Source organism: Eschrichtius robustus, chromosome 16 (assembly GCF_028021215.1).
Source record: "Eschrichtius robustus isolate mEscRob2 chromosome 16, mEscRob2.pri, whole genome shotgun sequence".
Lineage (NCBI taxonomy): Eukaryota > Metazoa > Chordata > Mammalia > Artiodactyla > Eschrichtiidae > Eschrichtius > Eschrichtius robustus.
Window position 1 is genome coordinate 38,356,695 of NC_090839.1, and position 20,077 is coordinate 38,376,771.

Below are 20,077 nucleotides of genomic sequence, written 5' to 3' on the forward strand. Positions count from 1 at the left end.
CACCCAGCTTTTCATGCCAAAACTCTTGGAGTCATCCTTGACTTGTTTATTCTTTCACATCACCTCTGATCTGTCAACAAAACCTGCAAGATCTATCCTGAAAATAAATCACTTCTCACCGTCTCCACACTTACTGGACTATCGGATCCTACATCATCTCTCCCTAGATGAGGCCAGCTGACTTCTAACTAGTCTTCTCCTTTCCTCAATGCCCTACGATTTATGTACCACACAGCAGCCAGAGTAAACCTTTTAAAATCAAATCTAATCATGTTCTTCCACTCTTCAAAATGCTCCAAAGACTTCCCAGCACACTTAGAATAAGATCCAAAGTACTTAATGAAGACTAAAGTCCAACCGATGTAGCCTTTGGATTCCTCATTTCTAGCTACTTTCCCCTCCATCACATGGTCTCTGCACTTTCTGATCTTTCTGTCTAGGATGGGGCAGCCCCAGGGGTGCATGGGGCTTGCTCCCCATGCGTGAATGTGACCTCGTCAGAAGGGCTTTTGCTGGCCACGTAGCAAACACAACATCCTGGTCATTCTTGATCACTTTGATACCCTGCTTTCTATTTCCTTCTAGCATTTTCATAACATTATATTTATTTGTTAATTTATTTGTTTTCTCACCCATAATATATGAGTTTCATGAAGGTAGGGCTTGTCTGTTTCTTCTATCCTGCATCTATCACAGTGCCTGGGAAAGTATAAATGTATGTGTCCAAGGAGATAGGCACACAAATTTTTACTGCAGTTCGTTTAGTTATAAATAGAAATGACCTAAATATCCATCAACAGAATGATGGATAATGAATTGTGGTATATTCACATATGGACTACTTTACACTCTACACACTGCATACTTCTACTATACATTACTCAGTGAAAAATAAATGAACAAGAGCTACTTATATTAACTAGATAAGTCACAAAAAAACAGGAAAAATGGCAAGCTGCAAATGCAAATAATGGGGTAACTTTTATATAAATTTTAAAATAGTCAAAACTACCTATTTTTTGGATAAATGCATATAAAGTTACAGAACCATTTTGGGAATGTTAAACACAAAAACTAGATTATTGGCTGTCTACCTAGGAATAAAAAGATGGAATTGAATGGAATTGAGGTGGGGCACACAGCGTGCTTCATGGGCATCTGTAGTTATGCATTTCTTTAAAAAATGTAAAGCAAATATAGGAAAAGGTTAAGATCTAACAAGGCTGTGGTGTAGATCCATGGCTGTTTATTCTGCTATTATCTGTACTTTTCTGTAAGCTTGAAACCAGCTTGTAACTTGGAAATGCTTAAGTAAATGCAAGAAGCTGAAGCTGTTGATGGTTGACAGGGTAGGAGAAGATGCAGAAATATTGACACCGGCCCTGTCCCATGTCACAAAGGTGTGACTGAGATGAGTGGTGGCTCTTGGGATCACGTTTCAATGACCACTGAATACTCATCTCACTGGTCCCATATCCTATTTTTTAGATAAAATAGGAAAATGGAATTATTTGAATCCAGAGGGGCCACTCATCCCTTCTCTAATCTGGCTCCTGGTGCTGCACTTTTGAACTTAGGGAACTGAGTGTTTTGCCATCATGGATGTGAAAGCAGATGCCTCCTATTTGTGGAAAGCATTAGATTACTTATGCAATGCGGGTACTTCGTTCAACTTCTGAAAGAGGAAGGTTCTTGGGAAAGAGACTATGAAGAATTTTTTACTCCTCCTGTTTAAGTTGCCTCAAATGTCATGAATAAAACATGAGATGTGTATCTTCAGAGCCATAAGTCTCCATGATATTCCTTTTCCCCCCAGGCCAAATATCAAGTGATGGGTTTTGCAGATACCTGATGTCAGATGAAAATGCCCCAGTCTTCCTAGATCGCCTAGAGCTTTACCAAGAAATGGACCACCCTCTGGCTCACTACTTCATCAGCTCTTCCCACAACACCTATCTCACTGGCAGACAGTTTGGTGGGAAGTCTTCAGTAGAAATGTACAGACAGGTCCTCCTGGCTGGTTGCAGGTCAGAAACTCAATACACTGTTTCTTCTTTGGATTTGATGCTCTTCAATTGAATTTAGTTTTCTCTGAAAAATAGAAGTAGCATTCAGAGTGAAAAGGACATTTGTCTTTCTCTTTAATGGATTACGATGGCCATTTAACCTTGAGAAAGGAAAATTGGTATCTGTTCCAGAAAGGTCTAGAGTCCTCCTATGGGTCAAAAGATGTTTGTTTACTGTAAATTTAAAATATTCCCCCAACATTACCAAAAATTGGCATATTTTAAGAAGTCATGCTAAGTTTCCTGTTGGTTCTAGGCACTTGGAAATTTAGCTTTACTTAATGTTCAAAGTTCTAAAATTTCATTCTCAGACAATAAAGATTATTTTAAATGGCTTTAATTTTACAGAAATTGGAAAATATTTGAGGTTTAAAATATGGTGAAAATGCTGAAAGTGAAAAATAAGAAATGTAGTTACATTATGATTGTTTTCTTGATTGTCAATGACCAATACTTACTTTTTCAACTCACTATTTTCTGTATGTATGGAAATACGTTAAAAGACTTTAACTACATCACTACAGCTGTTTCTGAATACTTAAATATGAGTCACTGAAACAATGAGAACATTTTAATTTATGGCCAAAGTAACATCATCACACCTACAAAATTTTTACAGTATTCTTTAACATCCTCTAAAACCCAGCCCATATCTAAATTTTCCCAGTTGTCCCCAAATTGTCCTTTATTACAGCTTTGTCACAACTAGGATTTCATCCAGAACCTCACTGCTTGTTACATCTCTTGTCTCTCTTAATCTCTGATAGTCCCTTTTTGATGACACCAACCTGGTGCGATTTTAACCTGCATCCTCCAAAAAATAATCGTGTTACTTCCTTCATTCCATTTTCTACTTCTATAGAAAACAACGTATTCTGATGTCTTTTCATTTGTACACATGCTATTTTATTGTAAAGGTTCAATATTGGTAAATCACAATGTTCCTAGATGTGTTGAACTTGACTGTTGGGATGGAAAAGGTGAGGACCAAGAGCCAATAATAACTCATGGAAAAGCAATGTGCACAGATATCCTTTTTAAGGTAAGTGTTTTCTTTTTTTTCATTGAAGTATAGTTGATTTACAATGTTGTATTAGTTTCTGCTGTACAGCAAAGTGATTCAGTTATACATATATATACATATTCTTTTTCATATTATTTTGCATTATGGTTTATTATAGGATATTAAATATAGTTCCCTGTGCCATACAGTAGGACCTTGTTGTTTATTTTATATATAGTAGTTTATATCTGCTAGTTCCAACCTCCCAATTTATCCCTCCCCACCCCCTTTCCCCTTTGGTAACTGTTAGAAACAGACTCACAGACATAGAAAAACTGTATCATAAGTTAGTTCATTTGTGTCATATTTTAGATTCCACATATAAGTGATATCATATGGTATTTGTCTTGCTCTTTCTGACCTACTTCACTCAGTATGATAATCTCTAGGTCCATCCATGTTGCTGTAAATGGTGTGATTTCATTCTTTTTTATGGCTGAGTAGTATTCCATTGTGTATATATGTACCACATCTTTATCCATTTCTCTGTCGATGGACATTTAGGTTGCTTCCATGTCTTGGTTATTGTTAATAGTGCTGCTATGAACATTGGGGTGCATGTATCTTTTTGAATTGGAGTTTTTTCCGGATATATACCCAGGAGTGGCATTGCTGGATAATATGGTAGCTCTATTTTTAGCTTTTTAAGGAACCTCCATACTGTTTTCCATAGTGACTGCACCAATTTACATTCCCAACCACAGTGTAGGAGGGTTCCAAGGTAAGTTTTAAAATTACCTCACCATTGCCTTTTCCAAACTGTTGTGGAAACAGAGAGATGGAGTGGAGAAAACGAATTATTCATCTTCTCAAGCATCTTACCTTTATATTCCTTTCTTCCAGTTTTTCAGAGAAAGTCAAGAAAAATGTTTTCTCCACTTAATATTTCCTTCATGCTACTTTTTCTGCTTTCAAATGGTGACGGTGCCATATAATGAGATTTCTCTGGCAGAACCTCCCTTGTTCCACTTACTTTAAAAACAGTCTTTCATTTTCTTATCTATTTTTGTGCTTACTTACTTTGCATTTTTTCTGAAGGACTTTCAAAGTGGAATAAAAAGATAAATAGAATACAGGAAATAAAATAGATTATAAATAGTGCCTATATGGGTAAGAAAGTAAGATAGTGAGATTAGAGTTTTATGAATGCTTGTCAAGAAATCCTATGAACTTTCAAGCCATACGACAAATTGGGCTCCAAACTTTTTTGAATTCAGTGCAAGGAGAGAAACATGATAATTCACAGGATTTGTAAAATACATACAGAGTAGTTAGTCCAGAGAAGCACAGTTATTCCCAGTACTGACACCAGATAGAAGTCGCCCCCCGCAAGATCCTCACAGAATGTAATCTACACTTTTATAAATTGGATTTCAGTCATGGCCTTTTGGTGATCTCTATGTACAATATGAAGGTTGGTTTCTTAGCAAGTTCCTCAGTATGCTCCAGTGATGTCCTGCCAAAAGACAAGTGAAAAAATGAAATTCTGCGGTTGGACACTATGTCAAATACGTCAACCTCTGTCAGTTTTGTATAACTCAGGAGAGTTATTTCAGCCTCTGGATCAATGGTTCTCAACTCTGCCAACATGTGGAAAATCACTGGGGTTGTTTTGTTTTGTTTTTTAATAGATTTATTTATTTTATTTACTTATTTTTGGCTGTGTTGGGTCTTCGTTGCTACGTGCAGGCTTTCTCTAGTTGCAGTGAGTGGGGGCTACTCTTTGTTGCGGTGCACAGGCTTCTCATTGTGGTGGTTTCTTTTGTTGCGGAGCACAGGCTCTAGGCACGTGGGCTTCAGTAGTTGTGGCTCACAGGCTCTAGAGCACAGGCTCAGTAGTTGCGGTGCACAGGCTTAGCTGCTCCGTGGCATGTGGGATCATCCCGGACCAGGGATCGAACCTGTGTCTCCTGCATTGGCAGGCAGATTCTTAACCACTGTGCCACCAGGGAAGTCCCACCAGGAGTGTTTTTAAAAACAGACACCTAGACCCTAGTCCCGTGACCCTCCATACATATCACTTCTCTTAGCCAAGATGTTGGTGAGTTTTGAACATCAATGAATTCAAGATTACATTTCCTGAGAAGTACCAAGACTATGTTCAAGTGGGAAGCCATGAGTTTGCATAGCCACCAAACTGACAGCAAGGGTTGACATATTTTTTTTACAGAATTAAGGAGCCTAATAGGGAAGCTTAAGCTCAAAAGGAGGTTCTTCCCTCTCAGCTTGGAGTTGAGCAAAGAAGAAACCATGGGCAGAGCCAAGATTCTCCTAAAGGAGTAATTCTAGGTCAACTCAAGTAGATAATCAAGGTCACTTGGGAAGTGACTCAAGGCATTTTCGCCTAAGAAGAAACTTCAAGCAAGAATAGCTAAAGGACCACCTGAGCCATAAGAATGCTCAGTAAAATACTCCAAGATTGTCTAGCCTAGGCCATTATTCTTTCCAATGGACTTCCCTAGATAGCTATTGTCAAATATTTTCCCAACTAACAGAATGATGGGACTTGCCCCATGGTTAACTACCAGGGTGATACAAAACAAGGGATATTGCAAATGTCACATCAATTCACAGGAGTCTTCATTGAATTAATGAAATGTAACCCAACTCTGGTGCCAAAAGACAGAGGAAAGTCAATAAAAGCTTCTAACAGTCCTGAGGTTTTTACCAACACATTTCTCCTCGAGGCGAGAGGGGAAGGAGAGGGGTCCACTGTGAAAATCTCTGTGCAGAAAGCTCACCTGCTCCTCAGTGAGAAAGGTGAGCTCTGAACCCATCTTGGCAGATTATAGAGCAAGGAACTGCACTGCCATTTAGGTGAAATATCTTGTCAGTTACTAGCACCCTAATTTTGGAGAAGTAAAAGTAGCTTTGAAAAAAAGTGTCATTAACCATGAACTGTGCCTGGGTCTAACCACAGGGAACTCAGTCTGTAGCAGTAAATGGGTTCTCCGGGTCTTAATTGCCAGAACTGACTTTCTGAAAAGCTCAAATTAATAGTCTCCAATTGGTTTCAGGTACCTTAATTTTTTTTCTCTCCTCTCTCATTAACACTCTTTATCTTTAAAGGATGTTATTCAAGCCATCAAGGAAACTGCATTTGTCACATCTGAATATCCTGTAATTCTCTCCTTTGAAAATCACTGCAGGTATAATGATTCATTCTACTGCAAGTCTCTAAGTGTTGTTTCCTAATCCCCACTCCCCACCCCTGCTCTGCATCTTTTTGAATAACCGAATAGTTTCTTTTGTGAAGTGGTAAGTACACATAGTCTTATGGGGGAAAAAAAAGAGAAGAAACTCAAACCACTGCCTCTCAACACTTCCAAAAAAGAAAGAAAAAAGTCATGTTAATGTGTTTTAGAAATGCTTCCTCTAAACAAAAGGTCAGAGAGCAGGACACCTTGCTCAAAGTTCCATTGAGTTGGAAGACTTGGCAGTATGTTTGTAGTCAGACCTGATGAACTTGAAAGACACTTTTTATTCTGCTTACCAGCTCTTAGTTTGGGGGCAGAATCGAGTTCTTTTTAAACTACACTGGTTAACCCATTAGCATCAAGAGGACAATCAAACATTTTGCAGAGTGGGAGTTTTTAATCACTAGGAATGGATGTTTCTTATTCTTATTCTGGACAGTTAATGGATGTTTGAATTTACAAATGTCCGTTCTTTCCCTCTAGCAAATATCAACAGTACAAGATGTCCAAATATTGCGAAGAGCTATTTGGAGATCTCCTGTTGAAACAAGCACTTGAATCACATCCAGTATGTATTTTTAGCAAACCATATTTCTAACATGAATGGATTTGTTTTGAAGTTCATTTCTGAAGGGTCAAGTAGTTCTGGAGGACTAATGTTAAAGATCTTCATGTGTATTTCAATTCGCTGGTATGGGAAGCTTCCATTGTGCTTCAGAGGTGTGTGTAGAGAGAGGCACAAAGTAAACATCTGGCTCAGTTTAATTCAGAAGATCACGGGGTCTCTATGGCTTCTGAGACCTCTGTCCTAAAATTTCACAAAGTGTGCACTGGCCAGGAGTCTAGAGTTGGTGATCATTCTCAAGTTCAGTGACAGGTTAGAATCACCTGGGGGAACTGTGAAACATACCTCTGCCACAGCCCCACTCAGAGATTCTGAAATTGATTCAAGGTCAGCCGGATCATGGTGTTTTTTAAATGCTCTCCAGGTAAATCAAATGTGCAACCAGGGTTCAGCACCCATGGGAGCCTGTTGCTATGGGAAGTTCCCTGGATCAAGTCACAGAAGCCTGAAGTTCAAGCTCCTAAGTCCAAAATAAACTCTTGGGCAATGTTATATGCACGTTTTTGAGCTTCATTTTTACACTTACTAATTCCTTCATCAAACAAATAATTTTAACCTGTTCCCCGCAGATAAACTTTGTGGGGTCTGTGAACTCATTCTAATTGCATACAGTTTGCTGTTTTGTATACAGTCATTCCAGAGAGTTCATCAGATTCTTACCAGGATCCATAACGCCCAAGTGGTTAAGATCCACTCTCACAAGATGTTGGGAGTAACAAGAAAGCTACTGGAGTGAAAGTATGAAACACTCTACAGTAGTGAAATATTTTGCCCCACTGTTGACGAGCAGCTGATAGGCCCAAACACGGTAGCACGAAGCAGCAATAGAACATCACCATGGCTAAAGGGGGAAGGTGCTCTGTGCTACCTGGGAACACATCAGGTAGTTTAACAGTGAGTTTTGCAGAAGTACATCTTTGGGGACTGAAAAAAATATAGGAGGATATTGGCAGCCTGCTGAAGCTTTGGCTGCAGGGGCCCCGTCCACATCCTGGCAGCGCTTCCTGCTTCCCTGCACACCGGCCTGATCTCCACCGCCAGCACCTGCAGCTGCTGCCTGGGGGGACGCTCTGGTCCCTGGAGCTCTGCCCACACAGGAAAGTCAGGCCAGAAGTACCAGAGAATTACCACCCCCCACCCCGTGTTTCCTGATTCCTCAGGAGGGATGACTCCGGGCACATGGTCCCCACTTTCCCCCCAAGTTCCCCAGCGGGATCATGCTTCCGTCCACAGTGACAGCTTGCCTACTAGCACACCCTTCATTGGCTGCCTGTCTTCTTTTTCTCACTTTCCTACTCCTCTGCTGGAGTTCCCTGGAGCTGCCCCCCAAATAAATTACTGGTGCTTTCCTCTTTGTCTCAGACTGATTCTAAGGGAACCTAAACTAAGAAACATCGCTGATTTATTTTATTTTTTACTTAAGCCCTTTGTTTGTATGATTTTCTTTGTTAGACTAAGGTGCTGGCTTTTACGGAAAGATCTCTGCATTCTTTGTGATGTGCACATACATGAGAGGTTATGGGAAGTATAGGCAATATAAATGAGATTAAGATCTGAACTACAGAACTTTCAGTCCTGGAAGGAGGGCACAGGATACAAATGTAAAACCGTAACTAAAAAAGATGGCCTATAGTGTGGTGAATATTTATTGCCAATATCCAGGTGCAAAAGAGATCACTGGGAGTGGACTGGTTACAGCAGGCTTCCCAAAGAGAGCAAAATTTCGGCAGAGGGTTTCATTTGAGTCAGCACTGACATAGGAAGGCACAGTGCCTTGTGTGTACAAATAGTATAAAAATTAGTTTGGAAAATGAGTGGACACGTGGAAGGGTAGCTGGGTATATAGATGGATGGTGGGGGGATGGGGAATGGGTGACCAGATATAACACAGTTCTGTGGATCAGAAGTAATCGAATAAAGGAACATCCCCTTTGCAGACATTAATCCAAGCCAGTGAAACCATAGTAGAGCTCAGATTTCAATAATTAGGACCACTTCCTTCTTAATTCTCTTATTGAACCCACAAAGCCACAATCCCAAGCATTGAAGATGGATCACCCTACTGAGTAGACCAGCTTACTGTATAGCCCAACACTTGTGGGGGGCTCAGGGAGCCTCTTGACTTTGCCTGGGGGGGCACCTCTGACCCCAGCTGGCCCCATCACCTCTTGTACTTTACCAGGTACTTAAAGGGGGCAAGGTCTGGGGTTGAGCTGGACCCCTTTCCCCAAGACCACTGTAGGTCAGACCCCACTCCCTGGGGAAGGTGGAGCAGCTCTGCAAACCTCTAAAGACCCTGTGGATGCCAAGTTTGCTGCCTTAGTGTAAGGCAAAGCTCGGGCTAGTTTGGGTTGCGGAATGAAAGTATAAAACTGTGCAGACTGCCATCTAGTGGATGTTGGTTGTGTAACTCACAGGCTTTCTGCTCATTCTGGGCTGGGAATGAGAAGGGAGAAGTACGACCCTGTCATGATGAATTCAACCTTTTCTCTTTGTCTCCAGCTGGAACCAGGCAGGCCCTTGCCATCCCCAAATGACCTCAAAAGAAAAATACTCATCAAAAATAAACGGCTGAAACCTGAGGTTGAAAAAAGTAAGTCAAATACACTCATCTATGGCAGAAGCATCCGTATGTTGCATGTTGAGACAATTCAGCTATCTAGAATGAAATATACTTTAACACCACAGATTGAGGAGGAAGCAGGTCTAGTGGTGATGTTCTATATACTGTGCAGAGCAAAGTCGCCACATTTTTATTCAAGTTTATGTTCCACATCAACCCCTTCCTGCAGCAGGAAAACATATTCATATATTCATAGATCACAGTTTGGAGGAGTCCCAAGGAAAGATGAGAAGACAACGAAAGAAGCATTTTAGAATTTGTCAAGATATAAGGAACTAGCACTTTATCATTTTATACACTCTAAAGCCTTCTTTAAAATCTTCCCTTTGCACTTTTCCCTGTGATATATACATATCTAGGGATCCTAGGTAATATGCGAGTGTGAATGTGTGTGTGGTGGGGGGATGGGGGGAGATGATTTTATCTAGACATTGCCCCCACTGTGTTTTCCCAGAACATTTTCTTTGAAAATATTTTCTTCCAACAAATCTCTTAGTTCAGTGAATGAATAGCATCAAATATTGGTATGCTTGCATTGTGGTTTTCCCCTTAGTTATTCTAAATTAAAAATTTTAACTATATTAGCTCCAGTTTATTTTTATTGCAAAAGCAATAATGCTATAGGAAAATGAAAACAGCAAATAAAAATATAATAAAATAATAAAATAGCACTAAATTATATACTTTACACACATATACACATATTAGAGACACATGTACACATGTACACTTTTAACATATACACACATTTTTAACAAAACTGGGATCATGTTAAATATACTGATTTTTAGCCATTTTTAATTCAACCAATGAAGTATACTCATATCCAGTAGGATATAAATCTACATACTAATTTTAATTCTTATGTATAAATTTTTTTTTGATTCTAGTGTATGAAACACTGTACAGAATTTATTATGTGGCATATAGTGTAATTTAACCAGATCCAAGTTGATGGATTTTCATTGCTATGAAAACAACAATGGTAAACATGTTTGGATGTTCATTTTGTACATTTATGCAGCCTTCTCCTTGGTACAATTAGAGTTGGTTGGCCAAAGCATGTACACATTTTATATCGTATGTATCTTGTTATACTGACTTTCAGAAAAGTTGTACCATTTTATAGCCTCACTATAATATATGAAGAGTGCCTGTTTCCCAGCGATATTCTTTAATTATTTTTATTTTTTAATTTTGACTGTGTTGGGTCTTTGTTGCTGCGCTTGGGCTTTCTCTAGTTGTGGTGAGCAGGGGCTGTTCTTCATTGCAGTGCTTGGGCTTCTCATTGCGGTGGCTTCTCTTGTCAAGGAGCATGGGCTCTATGTGCGTGGGCTTCAGTAGTTGCAGCACACAGGCTCAGTAGTTGTGGCACACGGGCCTAGCTGCTCCGTGGCATGTGGGATCTTCCTGGACCAGGGCTCAAACCCGTGTCCCCTGCATTGGCAGGCAGATTCTTAACCATGGCGCCACCAGGGAAGCCCCCCAACAATGTTCTTAATGCTGGCTGTTAGGCGTCTTTTATATGTGTTCACAACTATTAAAAGAAAAAATATTTTTTCCTGAAGCGTTTTCAGTCTCTGTTCTGTCACTTCACCATAACAGTCCGTAAACCTTGGTCTGTGCCAGATGCTCCAAATTCTGGGCTTTTGTTATCAAGCTTCAAATCCTTCACAGGGACTGAGCTGTGACTTCTCAACCTAGTGACCAGGATATGGGGCATTTCCCTCACGTTCCAATAGTGGCTCAGTGTGCATAGATAATAGGGTTGTTGTACTTGCCTTAAGGACTCAAGGCCACCAGGACTGGGGAGACAGTGGCCGTGGCTGAGCCTCAGGAGCCTCGACAATAGGTTTCCCTTCCCTTTTCATTTCCTTCTCCACGTTGATCTTCAAGCCTATTTTATAAGTGACCCAACACCTGTCTCCATCTCCTTCTTGTTTATTTTTAATAACAGAACAGCTTGAAGCTTTGAAAAGTATGATGGAAGCAGGAGAATCCGCTGCCCCAGTGAACATCTTAGAGGATGACAATGAAGAGGAAATAGAAAGTGGTGAGTTGGTTTTTTAAATTTACACATCACAAAAAAATACTTTTTAAAATAAGAAAAACATGAATTTGTCTCAATGGACCCCTTTATATAACACAACATTCTAACTCCTAATAGTCAGGTACATGTACCAACCTTAATCTTTTGGTATTTTGCAGTATTTTTCCAAATAGTATGACTTAGAATTTACCTGCACACTAGATTTTAGTAGCTTAGTCATCTCCTTTCCTGCTGTGCATTCAGCTATTCAGCAGAAACTCACAGCCAGAGAATCCTTGAAGCACTTGCTGTAGAAGACCGGGCTTGGAATAAAAAGAACATTTCTGCAGTTCTTTCCCATAAACAAAACCTGAACATCAGTGCTGTTACTGATGACAGCAGTAAGGCGAGTTAAAAGGGAAGGAACCTGGATAGAGACCCTCAGTAAATGCTTGATTTGTGTGCACTTATAGTGAACTAGAAACTCAAAGCCAGAATTAAACTTTCAAGTTCAAATTCCTTCAAATAACCAGCTCACCAGAATTGCCTATATCTATATCTATATCTGTATTTACAGGTAGATAATTTTTGCAAAGGCAGCCTTGCTCAAAATATTTTAATATTTGTTATTAGCTTCTATTTTTACTTTGGCCATATAGCCACAACCATAATCTTTGGTTTTATATGGGTCATTTGAAAAGTTTGGAATGTTTTTAGAAAATTATTTGTTCATTATGTATCATGAGAATTGATTAACAAAATGACATGAGAGTTGATTAACAGAATAGTTTGGACATGCATTGAGTGTCTGTTGGTTAGTGCCTTGAATTTAGATAGTGCCCTGGGGCTAAGTAATTTAGAAACACTTGTAGAAACTCTGTTTTTCATATAAACATCTGAAATAGAAGAGTAGATTTTAGGAAAGTTTGACATTATAGGTAAAAACCTAAAAGCTGTGAGAATCAACTAATCGTATTCACAACCCCTTAATAAAGACTCCTGACTATGGAAGAGACTTTATGAATGATTTATGTTGCCTGGGAACATGGCTTACTTCCATATGTTTTATATGTCAGGGAGGGTCTGGGAGGCCAGAGATACCTGACAGTATTTAATCAATGCCTGTTGTGGTTATCTATTACTGTGTAACAAATCACCCCAAAACACTTTATTATTATCTCTCCTAGTTCTATGGGTCACCTGGGCTCAGGTTGAGGGTTCTCCCTTTGGTTTCTCATGAGGTTGCTGGCAGATGACATCGGGGGCTAGAGTCATCTGAAGGTTCCACTGGGCCGGGTGTCTGAGATGTCTCACTCGTGGCTGACAGTTGATGCTGGCTGGCTGTTGGGAGCTCAGTTGACACAAGCACCCCCATGTGGCCTCCCCACGTGGCTTGGGCTTTTCACAGCATGGTGGCCAAGCTCCTTGACAGAGCGTCCTGAGAGCCAGTTCTCCAACAGGCAGAAAACAGAAGCTGCTAAACTGTTTAAGAGCTGTGCTTGGAACTGGCACATCATCACTTCCTCTATATTTTATTCATCCAAGCAGTCTTAGTTAGGGCCCACCCACATTCCAGGGGGTGGGTGAGAGGCAAGATCACATTGTAGGAGAATCAGTGGGAAGCTGATATTATTGCAGCTGTCTTTGGAAAATACAGTCTGCCACATTGCTTATTATATTATTTCACATTTTTTACATATAATAAACCCAAACAAGATTTAAGAATAAAATCTTGAAAGGAATATACTGAGTTGGCCAAGAAGTTCGTTCAGGTTTTTCCATAACATCCTATGGAAATTTGGCCAACCCAGTATTTCAAAAGATCAATAAAATACTTCTAAAATTTGAAAGTCTGAATATTATATAAAAACTGTCCCTTAACTTAGGTTAAGTTTCATAGATGATAGTCAAAAACACATGTAAGGTTTTACTAGATACTCTAATCCAGTAAAACAAACTGCAGAATAATGGAATACATTAAGAAAAATCATAATAATAATAACTACGATTTTTGTACCAACTGTGGATTAGGTACTTTACATCAATTCCTCATCTAATCTTTATGCAACCAAAGAAATAGGTATTATTATACTAATTTTTCAGATGAGGAAACTGAAGCTTAGAGTGGTAACATATGTTACATGCAATCCCACAGCTGATGAGCAATGCCACTAAGATTCAATCCCAGAATTGCCTTGAGTCCAGGGTCAAGACCTTCTGTACCTTACAATATTGTCCTTCTAATGTATAGGAATATAAAGAGAACATAAATATGCAAAATCATGGGTAAAAATATTTTTCTTTATAAAAAGGAGAAAAAATATAAATGATGTGAGTCAAAAATGTGAAGTTTCCTGAACACACGCACATTAATCTAAAATGAGGGGTCAGCAGGATTCCACTTACTGTCCTTAGGGGTACTTTCCCAGCTTTTATGCAAATGCTAATTATTCCTATAGACAAAATAAATTTGCCTCTAGTGATTCCCATGTTATTCCAAAAAAGTTTGAGATAAAATTTTGATTGTTCTAACAGAAATATATGGGTTCATATGCACCTGAATTTCTCTCTAAGGCCATAGAGGTTTCTACTGTACCAGTTACATATGTGAGTCTCACGTTTCCTCAGTCATACTTGACTTCAGCTCTGGTCAACCAGTTGGCTGTAATTACCCTGCTATCACAGTATGATCCTACTATACCTGAATGACTAGAGTCTCTCATTTAAGTACTTCAACACAGCAGGCAAGAGGAAACCAAGCATAGTTCAAGAGGGCAGGCCTGCCTGGAGGCTGTAGAAAATAGAAAAGGCTCTCCATCAGTGGAAGTGTGTACCCAGTCATTAGGCTGGATGTAGATTCAGACAAACAGTGGGGAATAGCAACATTATGTGTGGTTGTGGGTGTGTCTATGCATACATACACACTCAGGAGATGCTAACCTTTAGTCATACAACCCTTTTAAAGCAGTTACTAAGTCTCTCCCCCTTCTATGGGATATACGCCTGGAAATTCAAGTAGTTTATATCTGGCTAGGCAGGTTAGACTAGATATAAAATTGAAATTCAGTAGTGATGGTGGTAGGTTTCAAAATCTTGGTTACAGGCTGTAGGTCATGAAAACCCAGTGTCACATTAAGAGCATTGGGCTAAGAAGCCTGAGAAATCTAGGTTCATATTCTAACTCTGTGACCTCAGACAAGTCAAATCATATCTGTGAATCTATTTCCTTTAAAGTGAAGACACTGGACTAGATTCTTTTAAGACCTCTTTCAGCTTCTCAAATCCTTGTTTCTTGCCCAAGGCCTATATGACCTACTTTAAAAAAAAAAATCATCTGCCTCCAGAATACCCCCTCATCAGAATATCGGTTCCAGAAGAGGAGGGTGTCTGACTCGTTTCCCTTACCTTTATCCCTTCCCTGGAATAGCACTTTGCAAAAAGCAATCTAAAATTCTGAATCTAAGACACCGTCAGTTGAAAGGCACTACTATTTTATTGACTAAGAAAGAAAACTGCTTCCAGTGAATCATAAAATGCCATCGATTAAAGGATACATTGCCATATTAGATATATTACAATGCGGGGAAAAATGCACCTTAGAATCGGTGAAAGTTTTTCATTTACTCCTGTTCTTGAATTCTCCTTTCCACCTTTTAAACGTACTTAAAACAAAAAATGTCTAATTCTTATGGGTCTGTACACCTCCCTCAGAAATATTTTCACTGTTTTTTTTTTAATAGTAAAGGTCCCTCATGCCCAGTATAGTGACAGTGTGGATTTGTGTTGGCCTTGTCCTGTGGCCTGTGGGTGTCTCCTGATCCTGGCTAGTTTTTAGGCAAATTCCTGGGAGCCCCTGCAGGATGGACATCATGGGAATACAGATCTCACACCATCATGTGCCTAATTTTCCAACGGGTAATCCTTTTTCCACCTACAGCCTTGGGTGGATACCAGGGTTCTTGTCATTTCCTGGACTGGTGGGCCGGGTGATGGCATCTGTGCCTCCCTATATAGCCAGGCCAGGCTCCTGGGTCACCAGCTTGATTTAGCACCCATTTCCTGCTCCCTTCCCACCATGAGCCCAAGGAATGATTTCAGAGTCTTTTAAACAGCAGCCAGATTTGGCAAATGATTTACGGGAGCAGTAAGTCCTTCCAAGCTCTATCTTTTTTATATCACACCACTCCCAACCACAAGTCATTATGCCCATAAAATTCAGGTGGACATTTTTGACTCTTTTTCAGAATTATCAAATGTACTTTCCTTCTCTTGTATCTTTTTTTTTTTCCTCTGGGTGTCATAGAGGATCAAAATACCCTGTTCTGAGTCACAGATCTTCCTGAGGTGTTTGAGGCTTTAATTTTTAAGGTTAGTATACTGCAATGGAAGTAATCATTCACTTAAGAAAAATTTGTTAAGCATCAATCATGTAAAAACCATGCTAACAATGATTTACTGTGTAACACAAGAACGATATTTGATATCTTGTAATAACCTATAATGGAAAATAATCAGAAATATATATATATATGTAACGAATCACTTTGCTATACACCTGAAACTAACACAATGTAAATCAGCTATATTCAATTTAAAAAGTCATGCTGGATGCAAGAGAAGTAACAAGATATGTTCCTTGACCTTGAGTAGGTAAGAGTTTAGTGAGAGTTTTATTTGAAAAAACAATTGTTTATTTAAATGTTCCCATTTTCGTTTAGCTTCCTTCCTCTCTAAAAGTGCTTATATTTTACCCAAGATTATAGAGGAGGCCTGACCCCTTGGTGGTAAGTTGGCTTCATGGATTTTCCTTTCGTCTTTCACACAGCTGAGCAAGAGGAGGAAGCTCACCCTGAATACAAATATGGAAATGAACTTTCTGCAGACGACTTGGGTCACAAGGAAGCTATTGCCAATAGTGTTAAGAAGGTCAGAGTCTTGGTTCCCTTTGCTTTCATGACTTGCAAGAGGTAGCAGCTGTTAGTTATAGCATTTCAGAAATGTGAGAGCCACAAGAGAATAAGTAGCCTGTAATTCCCCTTCTCAATTGGGTGGCCACAATCAATACCCGAACTCGAGGCATGCACAATACTAAGTTAGAAAGGACATTTAAGTGACTCATTAGTCATGCCCAGTGTTGACCCCTACCTCTTTGGCCCATGTCCTTCAGATGTTGTTATTTATTGCATTATTATAGGTGAGCAGGGAGAAAACAGCAGCACCCCAGCAGCAAAGGTTAACCTATTCAAATCTCAGGAAAATGACCCCGATCACCCCAGCAAGCCCTCATTAGAAAACCAGTCCTACTCGTTGATATCTCATCTCCCTCTTAATGTAGAATAAGCCTAAAAATATTTCCATCCATCCAACCATTCAGCCAAAAAAATAGTAACTGTGTACCCACTATGTGTCCGGCATTTTCTAGGCCATAACAACCCCGAAGGGTCAAAACACACTTGGCTTCTGCCCTCATGGAGCTGATAGGCTGATGGGAGTTTATTGGAAGGGGGTGGGAAACAGACGACAAACAAGTAAACAGTCATTTATATGATTACAATTTGTGATAGGTGCTATTACAAAACTAAGAATGAGTGCTCAGATGGAAAAAAAAGAGGCGGAGAGAATAAAACAAGGAGATGAGAACCCAAAGGATAAAGAGGAACTGGCCATGCACAGGAATAGAGGTGTTACTTTGCCCAGACAGGGACCACAGCAGTAGCAGCAACAAAGGCAGGGTGAACAGAGTGGGTTGAGTGAGAGGTCGAGTGAAACAAGATGAGATTAGACAGGCAGGTGGGAACTAGAGAATGAAGGATGTGACGGGGGAATGGTGAGAAACTCAAATGTTAATTTAAGTGAAATGTGAAGCCACTGAAAAAGTTTAAAGAAACGGGGCAGTGTAGCCTCACATGATTACCTTTGTGTGTGGGGTATAGTGATGTGTGTGTGTGTGTGTGTGTGTGTGTGTGCGCGCACTGAGAACATTTGAGATCTGCTCTCTTAGCACCTTTCGAGTATACAATACAGTCTTCCTAACTGTAGTCACCATGCTGTACATGAGAGCCCAGGAAATTATTCCTCTTATAACTGGAAGTTTGTACCCTTTGATCAACATCTCATTTCCCCCACCTGCTATCCCCTGGCAAAGTGGTTGATTTTTTTAATACTATTGAGTGATTGAGTAAGAAGATGCAAGAGTCATTGGCCTAGGAGTCATTGGCGACCTTGAAAAAAGGAGTTTCAGTGCGGAGGTTGGGACCCCTGTAGCAGACAGATGTGAGTGAGGAGACACTATACTTTTGGGCAATTTTGTTATAAAGGGGAACTGGTGGCTAAAGGGAACCCGAGGAGTCCAGGGAGTATTATTTTTAGGATGATTGAATCTGGAGTGATAAATGAATTCCTGGATGTGGGTGGGAGGATGGTGATGTGAGGGTGTGGTCTTTGATGGGAGCAGCAATACTTGATCATTAAGACAGAGGATGCAGTTGCAGGTAGGTGTATGCCTTAGGTGCTAAGAAAGTGGAAGCAAATTTGTCTGCCGAGCAAAGCCAAGGGAATACTGCCATTACCCCTACCTTTTCCAATATAGAGAATTGCAGCTACTTTCAGACTAATAGATAACGTACTAAGACTCAGCGCTTACCTTTATGCTGCCTTTATCAACACAAGACATGAGTGTTGAATAGCTGAAGAGTGACCCTTTACATACTGGAGGAGGTGGCCACATCGATTATTTCCCAAGCCCCATCACTAAATCATGTACTAAATTACCATAAGGAAGCATCAAAATAGGCAAAGACTATCAACAAAGAAGGGAGATAAGCATTAAGATGAGCTTTTATGGTGTGAAAGAGAGCTATGCCATGATATCTTTTCAGTTCTCACTTTATCTATGGCTTTATGTTACCAGTAATTTCCCATCTTAACAAATAAATAGAATAACAAGTGTACATGAATTTATTTAAATATCTATATATGTATGGCTAGTAAATTTGGAATTTTGCCCTTTAGAGAAGTAAATTATTTTTCTCTTTCTCTAATTTAGGCTTCAGATGACCTTGAACATGAAAACAACAAAAAGGTGACAAAATAATTTCATTGTGCATTTTGTTTTAATTATAAGACACTGTACGTGGGCCTCTAATATTGAACATTTTGTACTAAGTGTTGTTACTCTATCTTCCCCCACCCACTGCCCCATGAAATATCAGACTGTTTATAGGTATTATAGGTATAATATTTACATGCTCAATGCATCTACATATGAGTCTTCAAAAGAAATAATTAATCACAGTGATGAAATGATTATATCCTGGTAAAATCACAAAACAGAGGGCAGGCAAATAAGATTATTTTCCTAAAAATAAGTGTTTAGTGCAATTAGGCATTTTCGTAGTTGGAATTTGAGATTTCATTCCTAGAATAAGAGTCAACATAATCATCAACACACTGAATTTTAAAATAAAAATGACCTATAGGTCAACAAATTCATTGTATAGTAAAATGGGAAGGGGATCTTGGTTCTGACTATATTGACATTCTGAAAAATTGTCAGTTTCACATTGTGCACATTCTAGGAGTTTTATCTAACATTATTCGATGTTGATTTTATTGTAAGGAAAGTAAAGTTACATTTTTAGTTTCTTTTATCCTCTTCACAGTTCATGATATCAAAGTGGTCTTTTTTAGTAAATGTATGTGGTTTATTATAGTAGTGAGATGCAAAAATTTACCTTGTCATTTGATTCCCACACTTCAGAGCTTCAGAAAATACTATCTTGTTGTGTATGGGGTCTTATCTTATTTGGAGTAAAACCCTATCTTCTTACTGTCTAAATATTAAGTTTAGAATAATTCTGGTTAAGTCTGATCCCGGTCTTCTCCCAAGATATTTGTGAAATTTTCTCCTACTAGAATTTCGTAAGGTATTGGGGTCAACAAAGGACAGGTTGACCTGTGATCACTGATATTTATTAGCTAAGTACCTGTGACCAAGTTATTTTAATCTTTAAGGACTCAGTCTTCTCGTGTGGTCAGTGGGTTAGACTCTAATCCTTGTAACACATGATGACTGACAGTAATGAGGTTGTCATGCAGGGACTCAGCCCAGTACCTAGCTTATGGTATGGTGTTAATTATTATCATTAAACACACAAGAAAGGAATTAGACATGCCTCTGCCCCTATTTGGGGAGTCAGGACATATGAAAAATTTATTTTTAAAAAATCCCAAGTTATGTTCTTTGATTATTTATCTCAGACTTTTACTGGTGCAATCAGTTTGATGATCTAGAGTGTTAAGTTATCAGATAAACAAATGGCCTGGCCATTTTTTTAACCAATGAATTGATTCATGTGGGTCAGCAGTTCATTCCTCAGTATCAATCTCAACTAAATGTTGATCGCTTTTGAAGGCGTTATTTTTGCTGTTGATTTTGTTGCTTTTGTTCTGATTTACTACGAAATGAACTACAA

At 39.3% G+C, this 20,077-nt stretch overlaps 1 protein-coding gene across 1 annotated transcript in view; it reads left to right on the plus strand.

The window, feature by feature from the left end:
* PLCB4 (phospholipase C beta 4) overlaps positions 1-20,077 on the plus strand; it is a 423,084-nt gene that overhangs the window by 338,720 nt on the left and 64,287 nt on the right. The window contains exons 13-20 of the mRNA XM_068565571.1: positions 1,817-2,027; positions 3,015-3,108; positions 6,199-6,278; positions 6,810-6,894; positions 9,454-9,544; positions 11,532-11,627; positions 16,429-16,529; positions 18,649-18,684. Of these exons, the coding sequence (XP_068421672.1) occupies positions 1,817-2,027; positions 3,015-3,108; positions 6,199-6,278; positions 6,810-6,894; positions 9,454-9,544; positions 11,532-11,627; positions 16,429-16,529; positions 18,649-18,684 (794 nt within the window). The remainder of the gene's footprint in view (positions 1-1,816; positions 2,028-3,014; positions 3,109-6,198; positions 6,279-6,809; positions 6,895-9,453; positions 9,545-11,531; positions 11,628-16,428; positions 16,530-18,648; positions 18,685-20,077) is intronic.